The sequence below is a fragment of the Cyprinodon tularosa genome, unplaced genomic scaffold (genome assembly GCF_016077235.1).
Source record: "Cyprinodon tularosa strain WSP-4 unplaced genomic scaffold, ASM1607723v1 ctg198, whole genome shotgun sequence".
Lineage (NCBI taxonomy): Eukaryota > Metazoa > Chordata > Actinopteri > Cyprinodontiformes > Cyprinodontidae > Cyprinodon > Cyprinodon tularosa.
The window spans coordinates 1,631,836-1,653,076 of NW_024038724.1; the positions used below are offsets into that span (position 1 = coordinate 1,631,836).

Sequence of the window (21,241 nt, forward strand, 5' to 3'; positions counted from 1 at the left end):
AACTTAGTCTGTGCACACAGCTCATCAAGATTACGATCCTGCCTTAAAGTATTATTTCGATGTCAGAGCCTCGCACACCCCCACAAACTGGCGGTGCGTTGTCACTGGGCATCACCAGCAGGCGCAGCCTCAGGCCCGGTCGCCACTTGGGGGGTTTTCCCAACTGTATATGTTGGCTGGAAGTAGATTTTGGCGTTTTTCAGGTATGTTGTTCAAACTGCAAGCACCAGAATAACATCTTTTGCTGACATTTTAAGTTAATTTAGGCATTAAGAAACAGTTTCAGAGGAGTGGTCATAGCGATCTGCATCAGCAGTGCTGTGCCTGTCTCCCTGCAAACCTCAGATCAGCTTCTCTGATTGGTTGATGTGGCACGTCGAGCAGCCAAAATTTAATTTTTCCAACTCCAGCATCTGCTGCTTGTGAAGCGTGTCACGCGCCTCAGATGCTCAGAAGCTCATTCGGCGCTGCTTCAGCTGCTTAGGTGCGTCAAGATGCTCCGCTCCTGCTGCTCTAGACGCACTGACGGACCTATTGATGCACCTTGATGCATGGCAACCATAGACTTTGCATGTAAAATAGGTGCTTCCTCTACGGGTGAACGCAGTATAAAAAGGTCACTGCAGACCTTTTACTCTGACTCCTGGAGACCGGGAGAGTTTTATCAACCCTGATTCCAACAGCAGAGCTAAACAACCCAAAAGGATTCTTTAATAAAAAAAAATTTTTCATTAGACTTATGTATCAATGGCAATGACAAAGGCAACTATATTTCTTAATATATTTTAATAAAGCCAGTGATTTTAGTGAGCTGTTACGCAAAGGTATGCAGTCTTCACACATCTTCACATGTAAATTTGACCCCTCAGCATATCGCGATTTCTACCCGATCCCCACCCCACCATCCCCAAACTCCCCTCAGATTAAAGTTTGTAGCCAATTTGTACAATGGTACATGTACTTTCACACAAGATAACTGTTTAAGTTGACATGTCAAAAATCAACTCAAGACTTTGTTATAGTATCACTTGTATGGCATAATGGGAGTTCCTGTACTTATTTTTTTACCACTTAAAGCACTGAATGACATAGTATAATGTGTCATTTTGTATATTTGGCTAGGAATTTCAAAACGCCTGAATACGTGCATCATAACTTGTTAAAGGTGTGGCCCTTATTTATATTTACCATCCTTAATCCAAAGTCAAGACTAATATGTATAAAAAAGAATGCAAACACAGCATTTCATTGCTATGAATTGTTTAACAAAGCAGGGATTAAAAGAGTATCAACAACTTAAGTACTTAGACAAGATTTTTAAGCTAACAGTAGAGCTAAAACTCTAGCATTGCCTCCCCCCTTTGAAAAAGTGATCTTAGTGCTGCCAAGAGCAATATGAAGATAGAGTATAATATGAAATTTACCGAACAAGTGAAGACAGACTCCAATCTAGCCTATATTGTACTCAGTAATGTGCTTCTATAAAGGCTGTCAAGGCGATTTTGATAGCATTCTGTAGACCCTCCCTGTCAATGTAGTCAGAATAATAGTTGATCTTAACCTAAGTACGGCTAACGTAACAGTGCTGCTGACAACCACTGCCTAATGTCATGTTATACAGGTAAAATACCAAGATTAATTCCTTACGACAACAGAAAATCTTATAATCCTGTCACTTTCCTGGACAAAAGCGTATGATTGGCTCAGCTTCCCAGTATAATGCTAATCCTGATGATTACCCCTTCCATTCACTATAGCAACAGATGTGTGAGGATGAAATTTTAGAAAGTGTGGGGGGAAACTAACCCTTAGGGACACATATCACTTCTGCCTTTTTGTAGGATTTTACTTACTTGATATCAAAATTAATATTTATAGAATATGGCAGTCAGTATTTCAAAGCAGCTACTCCCCTTACTCTGAGCCACCAGAGGCTTTAACAACGGGGAATCCTGGTTTGTCTCCCAATAAACCAGGCTGGTGTCTCATTAGCTTTATTTAAGCAGAAGATACCATGGAGAGCAAGATTGTTTGGAAGCCTTTACTAATGCATTCATCCTGGGATCGGACTTATGCAAGGCTAAAATAACACTTTCTCTGTGGATAGCTACATATGTTTAAAATATTTTATAAAAGAGCTTCATATAGGTGACACCTACATTCTGAGAATGGTGAGTTAAGTCTAGTCATATACTGTAGTAGCCCTTAAGACAAAGAAAATATATTTTCAAATGCATGGAAGTTTATGGATTGGTTAATAATATTGTGCATAAAATATATTCTTGGCAGTAGTTTAAAAGTAATGACATCAAACTGGGTTTGATATTAGCTGAATTAGTTTATTTTTCCAAAAGAATTTAACTGGCTCTACTCTCCAAGTAAAGCTAGAATCATAAAACATGACCTTGAATGGAACTATTTCTCCACAGGTTTAAAAAACTCAATTTTAAAACCATGCCAAAAATACTAATATGCAATGTTAATGAATTCTATTTGTCTTTGAATTCTGTAAAACTATTTTGAGTGCTTTTCAGAGTTATCTCTCTTGTATCAAAACAATGAAAACACACAAAACTGTAAGGAAAATATAGGACATGTCTAAAATGTCTTAAAATGCCTTAATTTTCATTTTTTATTCATTATGAACCAGCTACAGTTATTCTCTGAAAGGAAAAACAAACAAACTGTTGTCTGCACAGATAAACAGAAAAAAAAACAATGCACCTTGGCAAGGGGAGGAAATAATGTTCCAATCTGCTTAATAAAAATATGCATTTGACCTGTGGTGTTTTAAATTATCCTATACACATATAAACACACACAAACCTAAAGACATAACCTCCTTGGCAGAGGTGATAAAACATTCTATTAAGGGACCGAAGGGTGAATGTGATTGCCATCTATGCTTCCAATTATGACCAGAAACATGACGGCGGTATGTTGGAGGTCTGGCACTCCGAAAAAAAACTGTATCATTTAATGGGATCATGATCACGATAAACTGACTTCACAGATGATGTTTTGAGGTCTACTTTCTTACTAAAGAATTCATAATTTTTTTTTTTTTATCTCGCCAAAGTAAATAAAACTAAGCTGCTCTCAAGCTTGTTGCTGCTGAGCAGAGCAGATAAACAACCAGAGCTTAGAGCATCCAGAGCACTGATGCATCAAAGCAACTTGACCATTGTTTGACCCAGTATCCAAATTTCGGCGTCTAAGCGTTTTTGACGCCAAAACACATTCGCTGAGAAAGCACCATAATTTGTCTTAGGATAACGGCTAACAGGCTTTCTGAATAGGATAAGCCTGAGTATGCAGGAATTTACCTTCTAACTTATTAAGTTCTGATATCCCATTTCCTGATACAGGACCCTATTTGTATTTGGATATAAACACATTTGTCTGGGTGACAAACTGCTCCATTACAACGAGAAGATATTCTTAACTAAAATGCTTAGTAGTGCTTTGATTAAACTAGGAATAGAGTAGAACATTTCTATCAAGTAATGTAATATGTTAATAGGTAGTTGGATTTCATTCCACTTCAGTCTATGAGAAAAAAAACCCTGCAAAAACGAAAAACAAAACAAAAAAAACGCATAGCCGCTGTTGTGCAATTCACTGTAAGAAAGCTTCTGCATTAATGTGGTGAGTGCAGGCTACATGACCAAAGGGTGCAGGGACTGACCTCTTTCTCTCCACAAATATTGCTGATTATGGAGTTGGATGCTGGACTGGCAGATGGACCAAGGACTGCCACAACCCCTTTAGACATGATCTGACACACTGGAAGAAAGCAGAGACGCACAGATAAAGAAGTTTAGAATTAGGCATACGTATAAACGTATTTGACAAAGATCTGGAACATTTCAGTACAGTACTGCCACAACCTAACTGTCACAACATCTGACCAACACAGGCTAAGACAAGCTTGTCCAAATGTCTAAACAGAATTCACAGCTATATGTACATAAATATATGTTAGAACCAAACTTATTAAAAAAAAGATTGGTATTTAATGATATCTACTCAGTCAGAAAATATAGAAATGGGAAGAGACTAGATGAACAGAGTGACAGACACCGAGAAAGACAGAGAGACAGAAATAGCAATATCTGGAGGCTTAAAAGCTGAAATCTGGTATTTGAATATTTGCACATGAATGGAATAATTTCCCCAAAAGTGGCACACATCTTGTCTTGTTCTCCGAATTCTACATTTACAAGGGCTGATTTAAAGGCTTTACCTTTGGGGTTGAAAACATATCTTTTGACAGAAACATTTGAGTGAAAATGAGTTTTATTCCTCTCTTGTGTACACATACTTTCATCTTCCAAACTCAAACACAGAGTGGTGTTTCTTGTCAGCTTATAATCCCTGCTTCATAATTAAAACACTGCAGTTTGGAGCTGGGGGAAAGCACAGAACAGTACTGCTCTTATGTGTGCAAGGTGTGTATAGGTCCTAGTAATTTTGTGTTGATTAGTGGGGCAAAATAGAAGCAATTATCAACCATGTGCATGAAAACTTCTTTAGGGCTGAGAAGGCAGAGAATCGAATCATCAATAATTGTTCCTCTGGTCACCCACAGGACCCACTTTATGACAGATGACTGCTCAAGAACAAAAAAATACATGTGTACACTCAAATTCTCTTTGCATTTGCACCTGTCTGTGTGGCTTCACTGATATGGCTAATCTTTTTGGCTGCAAGCCAGTATACAGCTATTCATTTTGACTGGCTCTTCAACTGTACTGATTTTAAACTACCTTACAGAACAAGTAAAAACACTCCTGTAGAAAATGTAGTGTACTGGTGAGCTCCATTATTCAAATGATTTCTGTGGATATGTTGCCTTTATCTATTAGCTTCTGGTTCTTTTTTTTAACTCGAGGATAAAGTTGCCTTGTTATATACTAGATATGCATAAAGAATGTTACACTATACTGATATGCAGAGTCTTTGTATTTATTGTGAAAAATCTAATCTTTATCCCTACTAGGACCTTAAAAATTATGGTTTGTATTGTTAGATCCAAGCCTTTGGTCCTATGAGAACTGCTGGTTTCAACAAGGTCAATGTCTAGTAGGCTGGTGCAACATCGGCCCACAAAGTTTATAGTTTAATCAATACAGAGCTGCAGAAAGTTTAGCTTTTAGGCATTGATTCAGCTCACTTGGAACATAATCTGAGCAATGGCTGAGAAAGCTTGGTCTACATGAAATGCAACTTGTCTCTCACACCCAAGCATTAATGAAAGAAAAAAAAACAACAACTGTCAAGTTTACAATGACTGCATGTTAAATTCTAAGCATTTTTTAAAATACAGTAAAGTGATAATTGATTACTGCTGATTTTTAATGCTTTAATTGTGATTTTTTTAAAATATATTTTAAAAAGAAAACTGCAATAAATATTGTTTGATGTGAAGCACTATTTCAATGGGCAGGGGTGCGCCTACGTCACTAGGGTTAAGCACATGCATTGACCGACAATTTGTTTTTGTTTATGCTTTTATATTGAAGACTGCATTCTTCTGAGGATACTTTTCTGAAGGCAAGGTTTATTAAGTGCACACATGTGGATAACGTTATGATGGTACCTTAAAAAATTAAGCTCAAGTCACTGAAAAAGTTGGTTCCCAGTGGTGCAGATTAGCTATTGGGTTAAAAATGAAAGTAGTGGATTGAAGCTGTACTTTAATTTGATAATTATTTGTATATATCTTGCCCCCATTAATTAATTAATATTTTATACATCTTCTATTTCTTATTCACACCTGGTTAGTAGATCCAATTTTCATTTACACGCAAACCTTTTTAAAATCAGGCAGTATATGTAATAAAGCTACACAATACATGATTTTTTAGTCTGTTAAGTTATTTAAAATTATATAGATTTGTCCAATTACATTCTAATTGTCAAAGATGTACCTTTATATGATGAACGTATGAACTGTAAAGTGCCTTGAGATGACATGTGTTGTGAATTGGCGCTATACAAATAAACTGAATTGAATATGAGCCAGTGAGCGTTTACTTTTTGACCTTCGAAATGCATGTTGGGAAGAATAGTTAAAAAAAAAAAAAAGGGGAAAAAACTGTTATAAAAACACTCCATAATATTGTGAAAAGACCTCCCTGAAGAGTATAAGGTCTTACAGATCTAAAGAGCAACTGCTGTCATTTTAATTGTCATGGATTTAGAGCAGGATGTCACTCAAGTATGTATATGTGTGAGGGGAGGAAAAATAGGTTTTGGCAATATGTTGTATAAAGATACACTATATTGCCAAAAGTATTTGCTCACCCATCCAAATTATTGGAATCAGGTGTTCCAATCACTTCCATGGCCACAGGTGTATAAATTCAAGCACCTAGGCATGCAGACTGTTTTTACAAACATTTGTGAAAGAATGGGTCGCTCTCAGGAGCTCAGTGAATTCCAGCGTGGAACTGTGATAGGATGCCACCTGTGCAACAAATCCAGTCGTGAAATTTCCTCGCTCCTAAATATTCCACAGTCAACTGTCAGCTGTATTATAAGAAAATGGAAGTGTTTGGGAACGACAGCAACTCAGCCACGAAGTGGTAGGCCACGTAAACTGACGGAGCGGGGTCAGCGGATGCTGAAGCGCATAGTGCGAAGAGGTCGCCAACTTTCTGCAGAGTCAACCACTACAGACCTCCAAACTTCATGTGGCCTTCAGATTAGCTCAAGAACAGTGCGCAGAGAGCTTCATGGAATGGGTTTCCATGGTCGAGCAGCTGCATCCAAGCCATACATCACCAAGTGCAATGCAAAGCGTCGGATGCGGTGGTGTAAAGCACGCCGCCACTGGACTCTAGAGCAGTGGAGACGCGTTCTCTGGAGTGACGAATCGCGCTTCTCCATCTGGCAATCTGATGGACGGGTCTGGGTTTGGCGGTTGCCAGGAGAACGGTACTTGTCTGACTGCATTGTGCCAAGTGTAAAGTTTGTTGGAGGGGGGATTATGGTGTGGGGTTGTTTTTCAGGAGCTGGGCTTGGCCCCTTAGTTCCAGTGAAAGGAACTCTGAATGCTTCAGCATACCAAGACATTTTGGACAATTCCATGCTCCCAACTTTGTGGGAACAGTTTGGAGCTGGCCCCTTCCTCTTCCAACATGACTGTGCACCAGTGCACAAAGCAAGGTCCATAAAGACATGGATGACAGAGTCTGGTGTGGATGAACTTGACTGGCCTGCACAGAGTCCTGACCTCAACCCGATAGAACACCTTTGGGATGAATTAGAGCGGAGACTGAGAGCCAGGCCTTCTCGTCCAACATCAGTGTGCGACCTCACAAATGCGCTTCTGGAAGAATGGTCAAAAATTCCCATAAACACACTCCTAAACCTTGTGGACAGCCTTCCCAGAAGAGTTGAAGCTGTTCTAGCTGCAAAGGGTGGACCGACGTCATATTGAACCCTATGGATTAGGAACGGGATGTCACTTAAGCTCATATGTGAGTCAAGGCAGGTGAGCAAATACTTTTGGCAATATAGTGTATGTGATGAATGACAAAAGATAAATTAATATTAAATACTAACTGAAACAGAAAAAGATTAAATGTGTATCGGGGGGAAAAAGATGCACTTCTTAATATATCTGTATGTGTGATAAAGAAAAAAATTTAATAGCCTTTCTTAATATTTCAATTCACAGTAGCTATGGGTACTCATCCATCCCTAATCCAATTTCTGGCCTTAATAACAGTCTCGCACACAAAAGATTTGTACTACATGACAATATCTCTGCTGCACACACAACCAAACGTGATCATAGACACGGAAAAAATCCAAATATTTAGGCTGGTTACTTTTATTCAGATGCAGAAAGCAAGAAAATTTGCCGTTTTTTTGTGGAATGTGTATCAGGGCTGATATGAATAAGTGACACCACTGACTTATTGTGTTTGTTTGACAGTATCAGACTGAAAATATCCACTTTTTTCAGCTGTTCGTTAAATGATTTCATTTCCTAATACACATAATGTGCTGAATGGATTTTTGGTGTGGTCAGTAACAAAAATCAAAAAGGTCAAACAATCAATATTGAGGTGTGAGGAACCTATTTTCGAATTAGAAGTCATAAGTAAAACGCAATACAAAAAAATTTATTGCATAGTGTTAATGCTCCCTCCTTTGGTTTGAATTTCTAAGGCGAAGATGCTTACAGTATTTGTTCCCACAGTTTAACCAGATATATGTATATACAGAATCCGGTACCAAACATTTTCCAGGGTAGCTTTTCTCTACAAAAAACCTAAAATGCTTTACAATAAAAACAGATAATGGTATCCTAGTTGCTTCACTGACTTTATCTAATAGGGTTCGATCCAACATCATAGCATCATTGAAGGCTGCATTGGTGATGTTTCCACCTGTGCTCATATGACCATTTAAGATTCTTAGTATGAGCTTGGAGATGTGCATGTCAACATGTTGTTCGCACTGAATTACAAAAATTTTTTTTTTTTCTATTTTCAGCCTTTACCATTATCTCCTCATTAACTGAAATTAATAGTTTTCATTACATCTGTAACCCTTATTATATAATGATGACGTTTAATTAATTTTCTTTATATAATTTATTTTTAATTTATATGAATGAAATTTATATGAATGAAACAATATAGTTTGTTTAGCCGTGTGACAGTAGGGCTGCCTCCATCCTTACAGGATGGAAGAATGAATGCTGCTTTCCAGGAGAAAATTCTGAAGGAAAACAGTAGGCCAACACTTTGTTGCATTCAGCACAAATGCCCTTTAATCAATATGATATTAATCAATATATATTAATATTATTATATAATAAATCAATATGTAATGATGAAAACTATTGAAAGACAGATATACACTTCCTGTGAATTATCTTTTTTAATTCTTGCTAGATCTTGCAATAAGCAACACAAGGCTGAGGGTGGTGGATTTACATAATGTCTCAGTGTAAACCGTGTGGAAAAATTTGGGGAAGCAGCCAGCCATGAGATGCATGCGGTGATGGTTGTCACCGCTCTGCTCTCACCTGGTGCTTCTTGATAGAACTAAGGTATTTAAAAAAAAGCTGCACTAAATGGTGAGAGTTTGTAGGTAGTTTAAAAAAAAGCTGTTTTAATTTAGCCGTAAAAGGATTGCTTGTTGTCCTCCCTTACTTCCAACTCGGACCTGAGGCTAGCTGTCCCTGCCACTCCCCAGCACTGGAACTTTCTGCGCAAGTAGATTTTCAAGAAGGTACCTCCAGATCCACATCATCCAGACGCAGCTCTAGTTGAACAAAAGTGATATACTTTTTTTTAAGCATTTCTGGGACTTTTTGAAAAATGTACGTTCTTCCCAAGCTGATTTAAAAGTTTTGCAAGGAGAACAATTTAGCAGTCCCTGATATTAAGTTTCACCTTTGCTTTTATTGTAAAATGTGGACAGTGAGATCTTGACAGGAAACGCTATGGGGTTTGCAGGGGTAACAGCAGGTCCAAAGCAAAGGGTCTGGGACACTGGTGATTTCCTAATTATCAAACAATCATTCCAGCCACTAAGAAGGTAAATGTGCCGACTGTTATATGCAATGCCAACACAAGCTGACTTCTGATGTTATGCAATAAATTCACATTTTTTAGCAGCGCAATGTCTACTGGGATGACAACGACATTAAAAATGATTCTACCGTAAAAACCAAATCAGCCCAAATGACAGTTTTACAGACACAAATCAAGAAGCACTGAAAAAGTGGATGACTTTAATTCAATTCTGTTGACCTAAAACATAATCTTTAATATCTCTCAAACAAAAGTAGCAAACATGGCTGTTTTTTCTTTTTTTTTTTACAAATGACCATTTTAACTGCACAAACCTGCACTAATGAAGCACTAAGTCAATTTGCAGAGTTTTTTTCAGGTGAGTGGCCTGTGAGCTTCACGCAGCTGGAGCTTGTCCCATTTGGTGACTCAGTCTGGGGTGTAAACACTGTGCATTTGAAATGCAGAGCGGTGAACCCCCCACGGACTGCTTGGTATGACCTTTAACATGTTAGTATTTTGTAGCATTACTGTTTTTAAACACAAAACAAGTTTATCACAGCTTTATCCTTTTGGTGTCTGAAAGCTGCATCATGACCGCATCTTTATCTAAAATGATCAGGGTTGAATTGTTGAATATTTTTTAGCAATCAGTCTCTCAATAATGAGGACAATGTGCTGAAAGACAGCAGGTTAGTTTATTTACCAGAGAGTTGCATTGCAGTAACTTGATATATAGATGTATGTATATAGCCTAATTCTTACTAATCTAGAATGATACCTATTTCTGTATTACACTGTATTACAAAACTTTGAATTTTATTCATTGTATTTTATTTGTTTCCCTTTTTTGAATCCTCTTGGAAACTGTTGTATTTCGTAAGTATTCCCCAGAACAGGTAAAACACAGTTATCTTGTGCAGAAATATATGCACAATTGTTGGTGCAAAACTACTTGCATAATATTTCTGCTTTCTCCTCTTGCATTGCAGTTTGTTTTTTAATCATATACGAGTGAAACATTAAGTCCCTTTTGAGCCAATTAAACATCACAACCATAATCATTTATTACCTTCACTTTTCCTCACTCAACTGAAACATCTACAGTGAGAAGAATATGCAGAAAATATTTGTGACAAAGAAATCGATTTCTTTAAATTAATTTTTTTTATTCTACAAATAGGCTAGAAGCTGAAAACTGAAGAAAGGTTGAACAGGTGGGGATGCGGCTATAAATCCGGGTGTTGTGCAATATTACAAGTAGATTATGAATATATTATTAACTAGAACTGGAAGTTAACATTGCATTAAAACCAAGGGTTAACCAAGTAAGGATCTTTAGTCAAATGATTACCTTTGTGGCTGGACGTTTTGGATGGGCTGTTGAAATCTTAGAATAATCTTAGAAGTCTTAACCATGAGTAAATGTCAATAACGTGGTTTATAACTCAAGCAGAGTTATCAATAATTAACCAAAAGGAAAATATTTTTCTCTGTCTATTCAAGTTGTTAACTCAAAGGAAGTAGGCTCTACTCTTTTAGACAACCCGTCACTTCTATATAAATAATCACAGACTACCACAATAAAAAAATTAAAAAATTGATGCTATATTGAATCTAATAATCTCTATCTCTATTATTATTATTATGTTCAATAAACTATGCAAACACTATAAGCTACTGGAACACACAAAGAAGACATGAAAGAATCAGTAAACTGAAGTAAAGCCTTTGATGATGTTCAGTTCATTAGCTCAGCTGTTGTGATGCACTGAGGTGATGTCCATCAGGTTAGCGGCATAGATAATATACAACAGGCAGTTACCATGGCAGCTGCTTTTGCTGCGCAACATGATACCCAGACTACCATAATAAGAGTGTACCCACAGCATGATTTTCTCAATCATAAAAACTAAACTTAGATACAGCTTCAGTTGGGAACAGATCGTCAAAAATTGGGTCTAAATCTATCAGACTACATGTAATAATGAAGCATAGTGTACCAAACCTGGTAAACATAAAACGTACCTCATTACCCACCCATAAAGTACTGCATTTTCTACAGTAACACACAAAACTAATTAACTAATATTCAACAACCAACACAGCTTTAGTCAGAAGTTGCACAAAGTTATAAATAATTTAACTTTATTGATCTCACATTGGAGAAATTCACCTCTGCATTTAACCCATCTCCTTGGGGAACAGTGGGCTACCATTGTGTGGTGCCAGGGGAGCAGTGTGGGGTTAGGGGTCTTACTCTGGGACCCAGAGTGCTGACTGTGTGCACTGAACCAGGTACTTGCAACCTTCTCAGAGCACAAGCGCACTGCTCTAACCACTAGACTAAGACTCCCCAACAACAATTTAGTTTATTTATATAGTGCCAATTCACAACACATCATCTCAGGGCACTTTACAATTCACCAGATCATTCAGTTAAATGGATTCAGAGGAAAACCAGTGGATTGCATCGACTCATTGATTCAAAGGCAATGCTTCACAGAAGGCCAACACTCCCCTAGAGACCTTGCCTAGTTCCACGCTCCAGTTCAGTTTAATTTGTTAGGGGTCCATTTACTTTTATTGAGGTGGTTGAGTATGTATATAATACTCCAATATTTTTTTCTTTGAAATTACATGGAAAGCCAAGTCGCTCTTCTACTTTATATTAAAAAGCTCAACACTCACAGAGTCAAAGGCCTTTTTGCATTCAGACTAACCAACCGAATTGACCTCCTGAATCATGCTACAAGAAAGAAAGAAAGAAAGAAAGAAAGAAAGAAAGAAAGAAAGAAAGAAAGAAAGAAAGAAAGAAAGAAAGAGAAAGAAAGAAAGAAAGACCATTTATTCCATTGTTGTGAACCTTAAAATTAGAGCAAAGAAAAAGATAAATAATTTATTGTTATTATTATTATGAAAATTGTTTTGGTATTTTGATTTTGCACATGACTTCCTGTCCCATGCAATCTGTGCCGTTTTGGTGTATTGAGCTCCGGCATCTGGCAGAAATAAAAAGACAGGTTCAACATCTAACATCTGAGAAATCAACGCTAAAAAAAACCCACTTCTTTTTCAGTTGAAGAGGTCGCTAATACATCAATCGCATAGTGAATGTAAATTCAACCAATGGAAAAGGACTGACGACCCGTAATGACAGAGTTAAAATAAACTTTGGTTCTATGTTACTTTGATGACTGAGTAGATTGCTGGGCTGAAATGCAGGTTTCTCACTTTCATCAACAACTTAAACTGATCTCAACCTGCGTTCCTAACTTGGTGTGCTCCTCTTCCAGTGACTGCCATCATTGATGGACTCACAAACAGCATCTGGAGCCTGTGTGTGGCAGTTACCATAGAGACAGTGGGTGTTGACATTTATGCGCTTCATGTACCCTTTGCCCAAACCCTTGAGCTACTGTTTTATTAAACAGTCAAACTAATCTTGGGTCTTCAAATAGCTTCAAAAACAGCTCCGTTTTTTGGGAGACTTAGATCAACTTCAGTCATTTTCAATGTCATTTATTTTTAGTTTATCACAATTTAAGAATAATATCAATTAAAAAAATATGGTAGTTATGGTAATGAATTGAAATGGCTTGCCCAAGGACACAACAAATTTGTGTCTCAGTGCAATGTTGCAAAAATATGTTGCATCCTTTTACTATAAAAAAAAACAACAACAAAAAAAGACCTTATTAAGGGCTTTGAGTACAACATTTTAACAAATGTAACACTATTAGGGAGGTGTACAGCCCTACTGAACCTTTTATGGGCTCATGTTGTAGAGCACCAATCAAGGTTAATCCCTAGCAAGCAGGGTTCACTGTATCAGTAACCATTAACAAATGTCTGAAAAAATGTTGATCAGGGGAACATGAAACATAAAAGACAGCTTTAGCTTTGAGCTAAAGTTCTACTGATAACGTGTTTGCCAAAGTCTTTCGTCTGAATTCTTGTAGCTTTTTAGTTATTCTCACTTGCATGGAAGCGTGTGCGTTCATTTTCGCTGCAGCGTTCTCTTCTCTAGTCCTAAAAAAGAGTTGAGGTATCCATGATTCGAAGTCAGCATGATTACATGTCTGCTGTCCTTATTTCATAAAATACTTTATTATTTACCGGACAAGGGGTTTGGAACTTAATTTTCCACTTTTTGAGCACCTTCGTCAGTTGGTTGTACTCTGTACACGTCTTAAGGAAAGCTGTTGAGCAAATATGATTTACGTTTGTAGAATAGTTAGTGGTTATAAAAACACACTTCTTTTGTCCTCTCTTTATAAACTCCTCCTTATTTCTAAAGCTATGATGGAGTAAGGCTTAAATGGGACAGAAGGCTTGGGTCCCTACACTCTCTTGGCCCTTTTAATCTTCATTTATTGAAGATTCTCATATTATTTGGAGAAAAAAAAGGAGATCATGCTATATCTCTTTGTCTACAAGCCTAATTTTCAGTAAGCTTTGGTAACATTGCATTCTGTTGTTGCACCAACCATTCCAGTAGAGTAAAGGCAGGCTGCATGGTTGTTTCTACTTCATCAATACTCCATTCAGCTTGTTCCAGTCAGTTGTTTGTTTTGTGCAAAATTTGTTGAATGTCCAAAAGTTGTATCTTGTTATCACAAATAAAATCGTTAAGTTCTTTGAATATCCTATCAAAGCTAGTTTGCTTGAGTTCATCTTGCTGCAGACCCTTGTGATCCGGGTGACAGGTCCCACTACACTGTGCTTCTTCAAAGTTGAGCTCTGTGTCCATATTTTTTTCCACCCTTTATGTCCTGTAGTTTTCATCGTGATAAAAATGTTATTTTTTTTATTTTTTTTTAGATCTATCAACAGAGTGCACCACAGTTATGCAGGTATCTTTGGCGTGACCTGGAAGGCTCTCCCTAATATCTTTTTTAAGAATTACAAACATTAAAGTTTGACAAAAAAAAAGAAAGAAGCAAAAACGGCCACAGGATATATTTAAGGGGACAAATACTTTCCACAGCATTGTATTACCAAGAAAGACTTAAAAAAAAAACAACAACAACAAAAAAACAATGAAGACATGTTTTTTTCTTTAGTGTACAGATTTATTCCTTAATACCGGCTTTGGTAAGACACTTACTTGTCTCTCCCATCTCATATTCACTGTCTCTCAGCAATTCGAAGATGTCCACCTCCAGCTTGCTCGTGGTGGAGCGGTTGCTGCTCCTGTTGATGTTATTTTTGGCCAGCGTAATGGCTAAACGCTCTCCTCTGCTGCACTCCATAGGATCATCAAGGATGGCAGCTAAAAGGTGAGTGACATATAGCAAAATTAAAAAACAGTCTACAATGGTAAAACTAAAAAAATACATTGCATTGCTAAAAAAATACATTGCATTTGGTGATAACACTGTTTGTACTTGAAATATTACAAGCTTACCAAAGTTCAAAATGGTGTGGCCTCAAAACAGCAAAAATCATTTTTAGACTATGTCTAAGGTTAAAATGTATTTATTTATTTCAATCAGATGCCAGATAAAGTGCAGCAGAAACCAGAATTGTTTCCCCTTTATCACGAACACACCCTGTTTTACGCACTTAGGATTAGCCGTGACCTTCTTTCTTTAACAAAAGCCTGAAGCTTCATTGCACATTTTGTTAGGACTGATATTTTTATTCAGGGTTATGGCCTGGTAAGAATCTCAAAGCTGCAGCCCATGTCTAGCTTCTACTTGAAAATAAAGAAAGTTTGTAATTTGCAGCAACTTCTAAAAACAAAATGTTAGTGCTAGATCAAAAGAGACCAACATTTGCATTTCTTAAATGCTTTTACAAAATTATGCAACAGTAAATGCCTTCATTTTTCAGAGTGTAAAGTGACTAAGCACTAAATCACTATAAAACTGCAATATAAAACAATGAGGAGAGAAACTCTTATTCTTGCATTTGTTTTATGCTCCTTCTGGCGGAAATATTTGATGTAAGTGCAATCAGAATAACAGATTTTTCTCTTGTGTTTGGCTTACCTTATCAAATTACAGAGATATTGTATGCATTAGAAGTTATTTCATCTGAATAAGAGTGCATAAGATATTAAAAAAGCTAAGATAATATTTTTACATGCATGTGTGATATTTTAATCATGTCATGAATTTATTCAGTGACCTTTAACAGCAAAGTTATTGAACTAGAAGTTAAACATTCAAAGCAAACGTCAGTCGTGTTCTGGGTTGTTGAACGTGGAAAGATCAAAAACGGAATATTGTTTTATATAATGAATATTGTTTTATATTATTAAATTAATTAACTGTCTCATTATATTATGCGTCTAACCAAGAGAAAAGGTTCTCCCCTGACCTTGCCAGCTTTGCGCTGTATCAACACTCTTAAGAGCCAAATTAACATTTTAATGTTGAATATAAATACAATAAGACTAAAGATATCACCCTACCACCTTATCAGGCAGCAATAAAAAAATATTTACATAAAGCCTAGACTTCTGCAGAGTCAGCATAGATTAGGAGGACAAGAGTAGTTGATTTCTTGATGCACTCTTTTAAAATGGTTAGATTATGTTTGACAAGTAAAAGCAAACAATGCCAACAAGCATCTGTGTAAGAAACTAAACACAAATATGTGAAACTTAGCTGTGATGTTACTAAGCTATGCTCCATAGTCATATTTGAAAGCCAAAAAACATATGAAAACCTATAAATAAATATTAAGATGACATAATGCATTTTTGGGCATTATTAGAAATAAACATGTTAAATAGTTAGGTGATATATTATTTTTACCGCATTATTTTCATGTTGGAAGTTGGTGTTGTATTGTTGGGGTAGGGAAACAATGGTACATGTTGTATATAATTAATTGCTTAAACAAAAAAATTAAATCAATGCATCATTAGCAGGTTCCTGTTAAATGTAGCTTCTTCAAAAAGGGGAAATGAATAAATATGTAAATCATTTGATTTGATGTGATTATGCATAGACTCACATTTTTTTAATCTAATGATTAGTTTATATACACTACTTTGTCAAAACTATTTATTTACCACCACAAATCATCAAATTTGGGTGTATATGATGTCCATCTTCAGGTATATATATTTAAACATTTTCTCATGTAGATTCAGCTTCTGCAAACTTTTAGGAAAGAAAGAACTGTGATCAGGACCTAAGCCAATTACAGCAGGGTATCAAAGTAAAACAAACAAAAAACTGATCAGGAAATTAAAACTGTAAATTAAAAAAACAAACAAAAATAAAACCAAGATAAGCAATGTGGTGTTTGAAAATAATGAAAATTAAGGCAAAGCCAAAGAAAATACTTAGATTGCTAGCAGAATAAAACATTTTAAGATTAGTTTTCCAACATTAAATATGATTTCAAACTCTGATACGATGGTAAGCTTTTTTTATTATGTCAGGCAATCATCAAGGAGTAACAAACTCTTAAGTTAAAAAAGCCATTATAATAGAGGCTTTAATCAGCGCCAACACATACAGTACACACTCACACATGCATATAAACCAACCTCACCCCAAAATCTTCCAATGTTAACTTCGTTATCTACACAACTGCTATTGATTTATTTCCAGTAACATGGAAGGAAGCTGGCTCGGCAAACTTTATTAGCAGTCTGTAGTGAAAGTTGTCTTTCTGACATGCAGTCCCTCTGGATCATGTCTGGGAAATCTGGTCTGTAGTGAATGTGAGAAAACAGCTAAATAACCTGGCTGGAGAACACAGCAGATATGTACACACTACTTCCCTCCAGACATGGTGAGGAGTTTTGAATTGCATGTTCCTCCAATGACTTGTAGTTAGTTTTTTCTGGCATCTCTAACAAATATAGATTTTGCAAACATACCAGAAGGGCGATTTTTTTCCAAAGAAGAAGTGGAAAGAGCTTTCGAGAATAGCAAAAGATGCATTAGATTGTGCCACAGGTTATAACAAACATTTTAATGAATTAAAGAGATCACTGAAAAAAAAGGCACATATTGAATATTAAATGATGATGATTCATTACTGCAGAATTAGGATCTTAAGTCTGATTCTTTTGTACCTGCACCTCACACTGTAAAGTTGAATAAAGATCACAGACAGGCCTATGTGTAAGTGCAAATGCAGGTTGAGGAGATTTATGAAGTTTTTTTCTTCCATCAGAAGCAAACAAAGGTTCTTTTTTTTCAGTTTCTGAGATTAATTGATTTTTTAAGGTTCTAATACTAATCAAAATACTAATCAAAAATTAGTAAAGAAAAGACTTGGCTGGACATTTTTAATAAACCTATGATAATTATTGTAGGCAGAGACAACCCTAGATAGATATTCCTCTAACTTGCATCTCATATGATGTGCAAAGTCTTGGGTTATAGCATGATACAGGTAGCTGGATTTAAGTGTTAGCTAATTTTTCTCTAATATGAATAATATTTACATTTGGTCGTAAGTTGCCTTGATGAATAATGAAGGTACAGTGGGGCAAAAAAGTATTTAGTCAGCCACCAATAGTGCAAGTTCTCCCACTTAAAAAGATGAGAGAGGCCGGGAATTTTCATCATAGATATACCTCAACTATGAGAGACAAAATGAGAAACAAAAATCCAGAAAATCACATTGTCTGATTTTTAAAGAATTTATTTGCAAAATATGGTGGAAAATAAGTATTTGGTCAGTTACAAACAAGCAAGATTTCTGGCTCTCACAGACCTGTAACTTCTTCTGTAAGAGGCTCCTCTGTCCTCCACTCGTTACCTTCATTAATGGCACCTGTTTGAACCCGTTATCAGCATAAAAGACACCTGTCCACAACCTCAAACAGTCACACTCTAAACTCCACCATGGCCAAAACTAGAGAGCTGTCAAAGGACACCCAAAACAAAATTATAGACCTGCACCAAGCTGGGAAGTCTGAATCTGCAATAGGTAAACAGCTTGGTGTGAAGAAATCAACTGCGGGATCAATTATTAGAAAATGGAAAACATACAAGACCACTGATAATCTTCCTCGATCTGGGGCTCCACGCAAGATCTCACCCCGTGGGGTCAAAATGATCACAAGAACGGTGAGTAAAAATCCCAGAACCACACGGGGGGACCTAGTGAATGACCTGCAGAGAGCTGGGACCAAAGTAACAAAGGCTAACATCAGTAACACACTACGCCGCCAGGGACTCAAATCCTGCAGTGCCAGACGTGTCCCCCTGCTTAAGCCAGTACATGTCAAGGCCCGTCTCAAGTTTGCTAGAGAGCATTTGGATGATCCAGACGATGACTGGGAGAATATCATATGGTCAGATGAAACCAAAATAGAACTTTTTGGTAAAAACTCTACTCGTCGTGTTTGGAGGAGAGAGAATGCTGAGTTGCATCCAAAGAACACCATATCTACAGTTAAGCATGGGGGTGGAAACATCATGCTTTGGGGCTGTTTTTCTGCTAAGGGACCAGGACGACTGATCCGTGTGAAGGAAAGAATGAATGGGGCCATGTAACGTCAGATTTTGAGTGAAAACACTGTATATGGAGATCATGTGAGATAAAAAAATTTAAAAATGCAGGCTCTGGTCCACATTTCTATTTCCAATATATTTTTAGCTGAGTTTTCCCAAGTAGTTGAGCTTAGTGAGAGTTGGGAGTCCTCTCCATTTTGTTTTTCACTTTACTAGATCTCCTTGAGCTGGAGCTGATTGCTACCACCTGTCGCTCATCTGCTCATCAGGGGATCAGTACTTAAGGAGGCAGAGGACTTCTCTCCAGTGCCAGAGTGTTTGCCAGTTATGGTTAGCAAGCCTGAGCCGACCTGCCTGTCTGAATCTCTGACTCCCTTGAAACCTGAACCTGATCCGTTTTCTCCTCTCTGCTTCCTAGGTTTAAGCTGCCTGAAAACCTGAAAACCCTGAAGAGTTTCTCCGTTGGAAATCTGCCTGTCTGATCTCTGAAGAATCCTGGAGAACCTTGCCTGCCTAAGACCTGCCTGCCCGCTCTCTGAAGAATCTAGAAGGGAAACTCAAACCTGAAATCTGCAAACACTCAAACCAAGCTCTGCCTCCGCCAAGCTCTCAGCCTACCGACAGCCTCTGGACCCTCAAAGTCGCCCCCCCTCAGCCGCTAAGCGCTGACCCCAGAACAGCTACAGTCCTGCTTACTCACATCCTGCCAATTATTCTGGGCATCTGCTAACATCTCTGTCCCCCTCTGCAATGAACCCGCTCGTGACCAGTCCCGGCTCTGATTAACCCCCTGGATCTGTTTATTCTCTGTACAGAAACATTTTAATAAACCGTTGAACTTTTCTCCTGTTTCCGTGTGTTCTGCATGTGGGTTAGGAACCTTAAACCAAACATGACACAAGGTGCACTGAACCAAACTAGCTGTATTGCATTTTGACACCCCTATTAATTATATGCGCTGTAAGGAATCTACTTTATGAACCTTCAAATTACCAACACATATGCATTTAATGCTTACAATCTTGGAGATCCTTTGGTATTTACAATAGTCGCTTTAACCAGAGCCACCTGTTTACCGGTTATTAATGTACTTAAAATACATATCCAACCTGACCATCTTAAGTGTTGGTTAGTTGGGCACTCTATAAATAAATGATATTTTTTTTCATTTCTAACATAGTAGGGACTTGTAAAGAAGGAAGCATCTATACATATGGATACTTTTCATGAATTAATATTTAATATCAACACAATTCTATAGATGCATTCTTTTTTCTTTACAAAATACACTGCTTTCTTTCCCAAAGTATTTGTTTTTTGAGTCTTTTTCCCAATATAGTAGAAAACACAAACATCACTTTCCAGTTCTACAAGAAAACTATAAATAACAGTAAAATGTAGAAAAGAATTAGAGGTCAAATGGATTGAAACCTGTCCCTTAGGTAGTATCAGACTTTATATATAATTTTCATTGGTATTGGTCTCAGAAGGATTGACATTTTAGGAAGGTCAATACCTGACATATGGCAAACAGGCAGAACAGTTTTAACAAATAGAAAACACAAACTGCAGACCAATCCATCAAAACCAATCAATGAAAAGCCAGGTCCTTCTCAGTAGCATAGTGGGCTATGGAAGAGTAGTCTGTTTAAAACAAATGAGAGAGTGTGATGATGGCGGATGGGTAGGTACAGTAATGGAGGCCGTATTTGGACCTGGTCTGGAGGTAGGTGTGTTGACAATTCCCAGGGATTGTTAAAGGGTAGGGGTTTGTACAAAGAAATATCCTTTACAGAAACTAGTGATGGGGATGGCAGTTTGTTTGAATAAACTGAATGACTAGACATAGATTGCTGCACAGATGTTAAGATGAGTGAACAATTAGGGTCTGCTACGTTAACATGAACAGATTGCATGTTTTACAAGCAGTTTAAAATCGTTCCTAAAAGAAAGATATTCAACCCATGGACAAAGAGGGGGGTTATATTGATCATTATTATTAAAAAATAATTATAATAAAGAATAATATTTATCTTGCACCTCATAGCCCATTCCAAAGTGCTACTGTACAAACAGAACTAACAGAAAATAAGCATGTATGGTTATATTTTGTGAAATAAAGAGAGGAAGAAAAATCCCTGTTGCACTCAACCCCTGCCCTCAGTGTCTCTTTGATATTCTTTTGTGATATTCTATTTTTAATATAATATTTATGAAAATGCAATAATATTTTAGTTCAGTCATATTTAATCTATTTTGGTTTAACTG

The 21,241-nt window shown here is 37.0% G+C and overlaps 1 protein-coding gene across 1 annotated transcript in view; it reads right to left on the bottom strand.

The window, feature by feature from the left end:
- The window catches only part of grik4 (glutamate receptor, ionotropic, kainate 4), a 413,635-nt gene that overhangs the window by 229,543 nt on the left and 162,851 nt on the right, over positions 1 to 21,241 (bottom strand). The window contains exons 4-5 of the mRNA XM_038284024.1: positions 14,650 to 14,814; positions 3,689 to 3,786 (exon numbers count right to left, since the gene is read on the bottom strand). Coding sequence (XP_038139952.1) covers positions 3,689 to 3,786; positions 14,650 to 14,814 — 263 coding nt within the window. The remainder of the gene's footprint in view (positions 1 to 3,688; positions 3,787 to 14,649; positions 14,815 to 21,241) is intronic.